An 11827-nucleotide genomic window follows, 5' to 3' on the forward strand; every position below is an offset into this window, starting at 1 on the left:
ACCAATCAATATTCATTAATTGAAATCCCTGCTTTTAAGGGGGCAATTTACCTAAATTTAAATGAAATTTAAAGAGGTTTTAAGAAGGGATAGAAGAAAGAAAATGATTTTTGGAACACCAACAGACAGTTGATACCCACGCAAGAGCTCCCCGGGTTGTTAGTGGACTAACTTGGTATCCGTCTATTAATTATTAAATACAAATTCTAATTTTAAAACTTCACTAAATCTTCAATATTTCTTATTTCTCTTAATTTAACCAATCCTTCTAAAAAAAACTACTCCTCCCAAATATATCCAAAAATCACCCAAAAATTTACAAAATACCCCACAACACAGATTCACGGGATAATGATAGGGTTTTTGGATTGCTTGAAACGTGAATGAGAAAGCCATGTCAAGTGGCAGAAAAATGGCGTTTAGGTGAATTGCCCCCTCAAAAAAAAAAATTCCAAAGATTGCGTTAAGTACCAGTGCTACAGGTATACCGGATTGAATTTGTAGCAGAGTACAGCCACATGATCGCTGGCTAAGGGCTTGTTGACGTCATAATTATAGCTTAATTTATACTGTGACAACTCCGATATTAGATGGCACAGATGATATCTCCGAGCATGGGCCCTTTGCAGCTAACGGTCACATGGTACAGAAACCCCCTTGGTGGAGAGCAAGCTACGCACTGGGACTTCCAAAACAAAGAAAATTCAAGTTTGACTGGATGAAGTCGCTTTGTTTTGGATGCCCCAGTGCGTAGCTTGCTCTCTGGCAAGGTGTTTTTGTACCATGTGGCCGTTAGCTGCAAAGGGCCCATTGACAATCCAACGATAGGCAAGGATAAACTGGGTTTGCACGGGTCATAGAAAACCTGGAAATTCATGGAATTTTGTAGCCTGGAAAGTCATGGATTTTAATTGTGGGTCAGGAAAAGTTATTGAGAATTATGCTTATGGAGAAAAATCACTAAGAATGCATTCTTTTAGGAATAAGAAGTAAAGAAAATGAATAATTTAAAAAACGAAAAGGAACCAAGAAACAATTTTTACTTAGTGGATATAAGTACTGAGCATTTTGACACTGTAAAATACTTGAAAAAGTCATGGATTTTTAAAAGCCCCAAAGAGTACGAACCCTGGAAAAAACTGTCGCTTGATTACGGAGGACGCTGACCCGTTTGCAGCTGTACAAATATGCATCCGAAGTCGTATTAAGCCGATCAAGACACCAATGAATATTATATTGTTAATATTACAAGTTTAAAGGGGAAGTATCACGCAAATTTGCTGTCATTTCAAAACCCAAAAATGTTTGTCTGTCAGCAGAAACAATAAAATAATTGTCAAGTTTGTTATAAATTATTGCCCCAGTGCAATAAAGCTGTCGATTAGTGCCTCTGGCCAGAGACAAAGTAGGTCAGAGTGGATTGAAACTTGAAAAGTGTTAGGCTAATGTTTTTCAAGTTCTCGTCCTTTTTGTTTCCAAATTGCGTCAGAACAGATCACGAGTTGTTCCTTTCAAGAATTGAGTTGATTTCTTTCCTCTAGTCATTCTAGAATTATTTGGCAGCTGATTGAAGGTTGTATTTTATCATTGTTAACAAAAAATATATAAAAAAACCCATGATACTTCCCCTTTAAAGTAATACATACTGCAAGCATGAAATCCAAGTCAGCAAAAGGGCGCGTTACAACAGGAAAAGAGTGCTCTTTAGGGTGGCCAAACAGTTACCTTATGAACTCTGTTAGTAAAAGCAAGATACATACATACATACACACATACGTACATATACTTTATTTATCCTCGAATTTACAGAGTAGCTTTGAATAGCTAATATCTTCGAGAAAGTAAATATTAGAAAGAAAGAGTAAATAGACAAAATAAAATAAAATGAAATACAATTACAATTACAATTCTATCATCATATATACACTATATTCATACAACATTATATACACTGTGGAAAGGCCTCACAATTGAGGATCTTTTGCTTGAATTGAAGAAAATCAGATGTCCTGTAAGTGTCCGGGAGAGAGTTCCATATTTTACTAGCTATGTATGTAAAGGAGTGTGGGCCAAGTAAGAGATGACGGGGGGGGGGGGGGGGGGTACTCCCTTATATGACCTTAACGGGGACGTGCGGCCCGATAGGGTATGGTTTTCAGGGTGTTTTGTCTTGAACGGGGTATCTATTTCATCACTTTATGTCTTTTATGACCTAATGGCTAAAACAAGAAACTAGTGTAATCTTCTTTCATTCTAGTGTTAAACAGGGTACGATTTTGGGTTAAATGTCTTAGATAGGGTCTGAAATTTTTGAATTCTGTCTTAAACTCAGGGAATTGTGTCTTAAACAGGGTCAGGGTTTGAATGCCCGGGTTGCACCTCCCTACGCAAGCGTCTGTTGAGTACCTCCCCCCCCCCGGGGAGATGACCAGCATTCTGCGAAAAGACACGAACACGAATGTGACACGAGGTGGCCTTTGTATTCGAGGGATCAAGGGGTTTCCTTATTTGTTGAGAAAATAAACAACCGGTGATCAACATTTTTACGCGTACGGATGGTAGGAGAGAATTGTACAAAGACAAGAGAGGATCAAGGGACATATAGGTATGGGTCCATTTTACAGTTGTGTGTTAAGTGACCTGGCCTTGGATTGTAAGCGAGGCTGGGGGTGACCTTGTTTTCATACAAACCTCGACTTTTCAAATGTGAATGCAAACTAGTAAGCATAAGAGCAACATAATCTACATATATGAAAAGCAGTGAGGTTTGTATTTAAACAATGTCATTCCCAGCCTCGCTTACGATCCAAGGCCAGGTCGCTATTCTATATACAACCGTAGACTCGATTACCAGCCGGTGTTCGAGAAACCAGCCCGCGCTTCTTCCGGTGGCGGAAGCCTGAGGGAGCGGCGGAAATCGAACCGAAAATAACCCTATTTGCAGTGTGGGATTTCTGGCAATTTCAATCATGGTTGGTAAATAATTTAGTTATTTGGTTCCACTTAATGGTGGGAGAGAATTATTCCCCTGAGGAAGTGGGGAAAGGGAGGTACACAGGCATAGTTGTAACCTTCATGCCATTCTATATATACACTTTTAACTGTAATAGCCAGAAATAGAAATGTATTTTACACGCATTACGTGCCTATGTAACATTTGAAGCCAGAAATATTTCCATCAACCTGACTGCCCCGGTTTCAGTCGGTTTCAGGCTTGGTCGTAACATGCTGACTATATGTTCAATAACGTTTGAATGAAGGAAAATTTTGTTCAAACGCTACGGTTCGGATCGTCTCCACCTGCTGGGTTCAACCAGTTACTATTTAACATACAAACCCTGTCACAAACATAACGCGAAAACATTTTATCTTTTCTAATACCTAAAAGATAAGCCAAAAGCGTCCATTTTCATTTCCCAAAAAGCACAATCCTGCATGAGTTGCAATTTCTGCAACTAATTTTTACTGAACTCAGTCTCCGCAATCCCTAATGCTCACCGTCCATTATTTTCGACTCTTTAAAAGTTATAACGGTGAAAAAGCCTCCCTGTATAGCCCACTAGTCACATTATATACAGCTGTTTCGACAAAGGTTGTCCATAAAAAGCGTAAAAGCGTACGCGACAATGGCGAAAGGTAGTCTGGGAAATACCCAACAGTCGAAGGGAACGACAAAAATTAAAGCAAGAGCCGGCATCTTCCGTACCCTGGCTATCAACAGCGTACATTTGCTGCAACTGTGGCTTTGACTGCGTGCTCAAGAATTGTACTCTACAGCCACTGTCGACGCTGCCGCAATAAAGTGAACTGACATTTCTGGCACAGTCCATTGTCTTTCGAGACAGGTAGAGACAACTAAAAGGTCCAAAGATCTTGACAGACACGAACGGCATTTTCGTATAAAATCGCCATGGGCCTAAGAACGTACCCACGACGCACCCCTACAGCCCTTCACCTCCCCTGAAAGCTTACAATAAAAACATTCCGCGTTAACTGAAGTTACATAGACTTTTCTCCCGTGGGAATATTGGAAATATGTCGAACATCATGAAGACACCGCACTGGATCACGGAAAGAACAACACGAATTTGCTGATCTGGCGCCCAACAACCCAGTAAAATCAGTATGGTGATTTTAAGGGCCGTTTGCACGACTGGCCGAAATGGTACGGTTAACGTGTAAAAGCAAGATATAACGTACTATGTGAAAATACGTTCACATAGTACGTTATATCTTGCTTTTACAGGTTAACTTACTTTGTTCCTTTGATATAACAGATCATTACAGTGATCCTATGTGAAAATATGGCCGATTCAATTACTATGAATATTCTCTGCTGTTCTTTGTTTCAAAATGGTACAGACCCGTTAAAACGGTACGGTTCCCTTTATTTAGAAATGCACGTGCTGTTTTAAGTCCACAGCCGCCTAAGTATGGATCCAAAACAACACGGGTATTTCTTTACGAAATTAATGGGTACTGTGCCACTTTTTAACGAGTCTGTAATGTTTTTTTGCATGTCGTCTAATAGACTGTTCACAGTACCCCTATTTTTCCGTGGAATTCTCGAGACCGGTACGCTTCGATGGAACCGCCGCCATCTTGGTTTGTAAAAGCGAGCGCGATCTGGGGAGAGTGTCTAAACTACCGAGGGGAGCGGGAGTGGGTGTTTGTATAGTGAGGGAGGGGAAGCCTCCCAACTCCGCTCCCCTCCCCTCGGTAGTTTAGACACTCTCCCCAGATCGTTCTCACTTCTACAAACCAAGATGGCGCAGCCCCATCGAAGCGTACCGGTCTCAAGAATCCCACGGAAAAATAGGGAGACTGTGAACAGTCTAGTCGTCTAAAATCTTCCTGGGCAGTAATCAACAACACGAGATAAAACCAACCCAAACAAGGCATGCTTGCATAGTTAATAAAAGGCAATAGTTGTAAAGCCTGACAAACGTCTTCTGTTACATATTTTTGTTATTTTTGGCCTTGGCCGTGCACAAATCACAATAGATTTTGTAATGTGCTGGCCGGAGCAACTGACCAATGTTCATGTGCGGTATATTATGAACGCTAAAACTGGCAAAGGATCATTGTGTCGGTCGCGGTCCTTCCAACATAAACTGAATTGGAGCACCATTGTTATCATGGCAAGGTTTCATAACCAGTCCCTCAATTAACTATGTTGCTTACTTCTGTGTGAATGAGCAAACAAATCAATAACAATAACAATAATAATGCACAGATTATGAAAGCTTGACGATATCTTTATTAATTCAATTTAGAAGGAATTGTACATCTAGTATTCGTCTACGTCTTCCTCCTCGCCTTCAAGGTCCCCAGAATCAACGCCAACTTCTTCATAATCCTTCTCCAATGCAGCCAAATCTTCACGAGCCTCAGAGAACTCTCCTTCCTCCATACCCTCACCCACGTACCAGTGGACAAACGCACGCTTGGCGTACATCAGATCAAACTTGTGATCCAGACGGGCCCAGGCCTCAGCAATAGCTGTGGTGTTACTCAACATACACACAGCACGCTGAACCTTGGCCAGGTCACCACCAGGAACAACTGTGGGGGGCTGGTAGTTGATGCCAACCTAAAAAATACCATGTGCCAATACCATGTGAAAATACTATATACACATATATGTAAACTCTATTGCATACAGAGGGTGATCATGCACAACACTGTCATATGGAACGACTTTTGACGATGTGAACATTAAGTCGTTTACATGAAACGTTGCAAAGAGCTATACTTTTTAAGGGGCAGTATCATGGGAGATATCACGAATTTTGGCCAAACGTTACTAAATTTAAACTTTAAACACTGTGTTAATTAATTTCTAAATCGCTAATTTAAAGAAACAGTAATAGTGATTCTTAGACGAAAGGTTGAACCAAAATATAGTACAACGGGCGATTTGTAGTGCGTTACGAGAGTGAAACTTGACTGAACGTCAGCCCAGGGTGCATTCCGCGTCTACATTACGCCAAAGGTACGCTAAGGACGTCTTAATTCCACGCCAAGCCGCCAACTTGACATTTGACAACAATGTGACCAGCGGAATTACTTTCCAAGATGGCGCCTTGGTTTGCGGGCCGGCGATTTTGCGCGGGAGATGGGTGGCAAAATCGCGCTCTGAAGCCTGGTCTCTTGGGTAAATAACGTCATATGCAGGTAACTAAATCACTTTGGCACCGACATGTTTGGGGTCTGTTCGAGTAATTTTATTTTTTAGCTATTTTGAGGATTGTTCTACTTACTACAGTCTATACAGGCAGGCTTATGTAAAAGCCTTTAGACAATATTCCTATAGTTTTTGCCACAAGATATACGCCAGCTGTACGCCAACGACTTCGATCGTACGCCAGTACGCTGAGCGCTCTTCAAACCCACGCCGAAGATCTTCGGCGTATCCTACATGAAATGCAGCCTGGACGTCGGCCTGATGTTTTCAAATTTGGACCCCTCTTTATCTTGGTCATCTGTCGGCGAAAATATCCGTTGATAGTTTCTTTGCATTCTGATAGTCTTTTAATAGAATTTTGTCGTCATATCTTGGCTGCTATCAACCGAATAGCGTCTTTTCGATTTTCAATGTGTTACTAAAAATAGCGTGATACTGTCCCTTTAAGAATTCCTTTTAGCTCAGGCCACAAACGATCGAAAACAGATCTAGGAATTTTGTATACAGTACTTTAACGTTATGTAGTTTGAAGAATTTTAGATTGTATTCCTTACAAATGTATTTCAATTGATTTATCTTATTTGTTTTTTTGTTTGTTTTAATTTTTTTTAAAGTTTAAATCAATTTTAATACAGACCGGCATCTAGTTTAGCATAGCTAGTTTAAATAGAGCCCTGATATAACACAAATTTAACAAACTATACAAGCAACATAAATGTAAAAATGTACAAAACATAATATTGAACTATACATACGGTTACGTATAGGTTATACCTTCATATAAAATAGGAATGGTATAGCAGGTGTCCTTGCATGCTTGAGATGGTGTTAAACCTTAATCTTAAAATTCGTTGAGCTCCTTTATTTGCCTGATGTTTGGAGGCAATGCATTTGTATGCGCGAGTACCATTTATTCTAAAACTCCCCTGATATTTAGCAGTTTTTGCAAGTGGAAGGCGCAGCAGATCGCGACGTCTGGTGTTATAGCTATGAATTTGATGGGCATGCCTAAACTCTGAGAGTAGATACGATGGCGTCATATCATGGCGGCACTTGTAGACTAAACAAACTTTTAAGATATTCCCTGCGCGCTTGTAGGCAGGGCCAGCTGAGCGTTGATTGAACTCATCAGCGCCAACACATCGACCTTCGATAATACAGGTTGTACGTCTGTTTAACTTGTACAGATAAATCTTGCTACCCTCACCACAGCTGTCCCAAACAGAAGAGCAATAGTCGACCAACGGCAAAAATATAGTGTTATACATGACCACAAGCTTTGAATTTTCTTATGCATATATAAATAATGGTTGCCGTATGTATGTTTAATGTACAAGTGAAAAGTTGAATGAACTGTGCCCGACGGTCGATAGTTTTACCCAAAAAAATAATAGTAGCTTAAAAATTGTCAAGAGTTAAGTGTGTCACTAAACCTTGAAGCCAGTTGGGCACCAGTCCACAAACTGAATGGTCCTCTTGGTCTTGATTGTTGCAATAGCTGCATTCACATCCTTTGGTACCACATCACCACGGAACAGCAGACAGCAAGCCATGTATTTGCCATGACGTGGATCACATTTAACCAGCTGATTGGCTGGTTCAAAACAGGCATTGGTGATTTCAGCAACAGTCAACTGCTCATGATAGGCTTTCTCAGAAGAGATAACAGGAGCGTAAGTGGCCAATGGAAAGTGAATACGTGGATATGGCACCAAGTTCGTCTAGAAAAGATATAACAGAGGTTACAGTCACTGACTGAACATGACGATCCCATAATTTTCTATTTTTTTGTGGCTACTACTCCTTAACAGCAGCCACTATGCCACGGAGTGTGTAAGAGTGAGTGTAAGCTGTCCTAATCTTCGGATAGTCTTGGGAATCGCACGATCGGGCTTCGATCGACACTTGACGCTTGATGTTTATATCATCGTGCGTATCGTTCGTGACTAATCGTCGACTATCGTGGTTACCGGCGGCAATCGGCGGCATGTTTTGAATTTCCGTGATGTCTCGTCTTGTTTTCGATATTGATTGCAACGTTCAGAGCAATTGATGAGTTTCGCGTTCAATAGTTGACAAATTGATCCCCATATTTTACACAGGTAGCTTGAAGTCTAGTAACATCACCAATTCTTTACAACGATTTCCAATTTGTTTTACAGTAGTAGCCACATGCAGTCCTCGACTAGTACATTTTTTCGTGAGAAAAGTATTGAAACGTACCTGGAACTCAGTCAAATCGACGTTTAGTGAACCATCAAATCGGAGTGAAGCTGTGATGGAGGACACAATCTGACCAATCAGTCGGTTCAGGTTGGTGTAAGTTGGTCTCTCAATGTCCAAGTTACGACGGCAGATGTCATAGATGGCTTCATTGTCTACCATGAAGGCACAGTCAGAATGTTCCAGGGTGGTGTGAGTTGTCAGAATTGAGTTGTAGGGTTCCACCACTGCTGTTGCAATCTGAGGAGCTGGGTAGATGGAAAACTCTAGTTTGGATTTCTTGCCATAATCAACTGACAGGCGCTCCATAAGCAGAGATGTAAAGCCAGAGCCAGTACCTCCACCAAAGGAATGGAAGATGAGAAAGCCTTGCAAGCCAGTACACTGGTCAGCCTGATGAGAATGTCAAGTGAAAAATTAGAAACAAAACTCATTAAAAGCAAACGTCTCGCTCAGAATGGGTTGTTTTAGTTTTACTTACCAGTTTTCTGATTCTGTCGAGAACTTGATCGATCAATTCCTTCCCAACAGTGTAGTGGCCACGAGCATAGTTATTAGCGGCATCTTCTTTGCCAGTTATCAACTGCTCTGGATGAAACAGCTGCCTGTACGTGCCAGTACGGACCTCATCTGTAACGCGAAAAGGTTTCGAAGATTATATACTCATAACAAATAAGGTTGCTTTATTTTTTGTCATCAGTAATACTAGCATGTTTAGCGAAGCTTCCAGGCATCTACTCTTACCAAAATGACCAATACATTTGAAACATATCTTACTCACCAACAACAGTCGGCTCCAAGTCAACGAACACAGCGCGTGGAACGTGTTTTCCCGCTCCAGTCTCGCTGAAAAACGTGTTAAAGGAATCGTCTCCTCCGCCGACAGTCTTGTCGCTCGGCATCTGGCCATCAGGCTGAATTCCATGCTCTAAGCAGTACAGCTCCCAGCAAGCATTTCCAATTTGAACTCCGGCTTGGCCAACGTGAACAGAGATACACTCACGCTACGAAACAAGAAGGAAATCACAAGCGCTAGCTTATAACTGATAAGTTTACGATGATTACAACTAACAGCTTCCCTTCTATATTGACAAATTACCAAAAAAATTTAAGTTCCCGGCTTAGGCTTTTGGTACTCCATTAAGATTAGGAACTTACACTATAATTTCGAATTAAAATCGGAGCCTTGTAAGCAAGCCGGATGGAAATTGATGACACTCAAGCTCAAAGCGCTTACCATTTTGAGGAAAGTTTATAATTTGAATGTGCTTTGAAACTACCGGTGCTTTAAACCGGTTGCGTAATTGCAAAAACGTCTTCTTTCGAAAGGCAACGACTTTCAATCTAAGACGAGTATAAAAACGCTGTATCGGCAGTCAACGTTCTGATGAAGAACAGCGAATTCTGCGCGCGCATCAGATATATCAGATCCACGTTGACAGATAATAGGCCTAAAAATAAATGCATAGGCGCGCAAAGCGTACACAGGGGAATTGTTAGCTGAATATAGAACATTGAACTCTCGAGGGAAATGAAAACAGTTCAAACCTGTGAGGAACTGACTTGTGAGGACGAATTGTATTGTTTTTTCTCTTTTTTGTTTGTTTTTGTTCTTTGGTTTGTTTGTTTTTTGCTAAAGACCCATACGTAGAAGACAAATATGATACCAGTTAATTCGGCTGGTTGCCAGGGACTCTGGCCAGGTACTTTTACAATTTTACTAGTGGCCGATTTTAAGCTTACTGAAACGAAGTTTGGTTTCAGTCATTTCAATAGCTGTCCATACAAATTCAGTGAAACCTTCCAACGCTGCATGACGATCCAGAAGAGCGTTTGCATAGCAGAAAAACAAAAATATAGTCTATAGACCGGCTCAGATACCTAAGACTTTATTCATAGATCAGAAAAAAACCTGAATCTTTTTCGGCGGTAAGTACGCGAATATACTCATCCGCGAAGACTGTTATGTTGTTGACCTGTCAACTTTATGCACCCACGTAATTCAACAAATACTATCGTAGTAAAAAAAGAAATGAACGATGTTTTCAAGGTTGCATAAGTTTTCTATAAAAACACCTCGTTTCGTATATTGTAAAAGCTTACCTGTCAGTTATGTAGGTAAGACCCTTGCGCGGGTATCCAACACCCACAAACCGTAAAATGCGAGGGTCGTTCGCTGACCGATTCGTTGACGCCAGAGAATGGAGTGTGAGTCAAAGTTTAAAACAAATAGAAAACTTTTGAATGCAGAGGTCCACACAACGCAGGAATTAAACTTGCTGGTAATTTTGCCGGATCTCTCTTGTGAAAGACCTCGTGTCAGGCGTCACTTGAACGTGAAAATACAAAACTGAATGCAAGGCTGGCACTACGGCAAAGGAAGACTGAGGAAGGCTGAGGAAGACTAATTCTATTAGTCGAAATATTGGCCAGTAATAAATCTGCCCTTTGCCGTAGTGCCAGCCTTGCATTCAGTTTTGTATTTTAAAACAAACTTAGCCACAAAAACCAGTCATTTAGTGAGTTAAAGTGCAGCAAACCTTAACCCGGCCCCAAACTGCTTTTTCGCTCAACATATTCTCCTTATTGGCCTGATCATTTGGGCGAAAAAATTGTTGCCGCAGCTTTTTTCTCGCCTTTTTTTTTCATTAATTTTCAAATTTGAAAAATTTCGAGCTTCTTTGACCCGCGTCTGCGTGTAAAGGGAGAATGGGCCTAGTTCGGTTTTGAAGAGCTGTGACATCATCGAAGGAAACATAACTCGACCCAGGTCCCTAAATACGCGGCGGCGTGTCTAGAAAGGCAAACGTCAAAAGGCCGTAGAAACGCGAGGATTTTATCAATCTCAAAAACGTTTTCGCACAAATGATCAGGGCAATTAGGAGAATATGTTTAGCCAAAAAATTGGGTGGAAGGGGTTAGTTGAACGGCGAGCAGTGTCTAGCATAAAAAGGTAAAACTGAACCATTTCTTGTATATAGGGCCTCCGTTGATAACAGTAATTTCATCGTAAATTAGCTGCAGGTGCTACCCTATTCAAATAAGGATATCATGTCATGTCAATACTTATTTGCGCCCACAGTATGAAGCAGATCTAGAATTGAAAGGCCTGCACCGATCAGCGGAATTACTAACAAAAAGATTAAAAGTTCAAGTGGAAAGGAAGGAGGAAGTGATCGACCCACACAATACTCGTTTCACCGCTACGCACCTTCACTTATAAAAACGAAAAAGCTTTAAGTTGTTATTTCCATATCTTATGGAGGGTTTTCACGGCGGCCAAGTTGGAGGTACTGGAGGAATTAAGTAATATTTGCATAAAAATAAAATATAATTATATCCAGCGAAGAAATACAAACACTGCATCGAAAACCAATTATCTTACGCCGGTTTGCATAAAACTGGACGACAGCAACA

The 11827-nt window shown here is 40.8% G+C and overlaps 1 protein-coding gene across 1 annotated transcript; it reads right to left on the minus strand.

Moving 5' to 3' along the window:
- Window positions 1-5239: 5239 nt before the first annotated feature.
- On the minus strand, window positions 5240-9806 carry LOC146474245 (tubulin alpha-1 chain-like). The gene is made up of 6 exons (XM_085117540.1): window positions 9648-9806; window positions 9192-9414; window positions 8892-9040; window positions 8411-8803; window positions 7621-7908; window positions 5240-5593 (listed from the first exon to the last, which is right to left on the minus strand). The coding sequence occupies exons 1-6, from the start codon at window positions 9648-9650 to the stop codon at window positions 5291-5293; spliced, it is 1359 nt and encodes a 452-aa protein (XP_084973666.1). The 5' UTR covers window positions 9651-9806; the 3' UTR covers window positions 5240-5290.
- Between the last annotated feature and the right edge of the window lie 2021 nt (window positions 9807-11827).

The sequence above is a fragment of the Pavona decussata genome, unplaced genomic scaffold, assembly GCF_977016875.1.
Source record: "Pavona decussata unplaced genomic scaffold, jaPavDecu1.1 SCAFFOLD_91, whole genome shotgun sequence".
Classification (NCBI taxonomy): Eukaryota; Metazoa; Cnidaria; class Anthozoa; order Scleractinia; family Agariciidae; genus Pavona; species Pavona decussata.

Coding starts and splice junctions, on each gene's coding strand:
- LOC146474245 (XM_085117540.1), bottom strand. Junction 7,909..8,410: donor TCGATTTGACTGAGTTCCAG/GTACGTTTCAAT, acceptor TATCTTTTCTAG/ACGAACTTGGTGCCATATCC. Junction 5,594..7,620: donor GGTGCCCAACTGGCTTCAAG/GTTTAGTGACAC, acceptor GGTATTTTTTAG/GTTGGCATCAACTACCAGCC.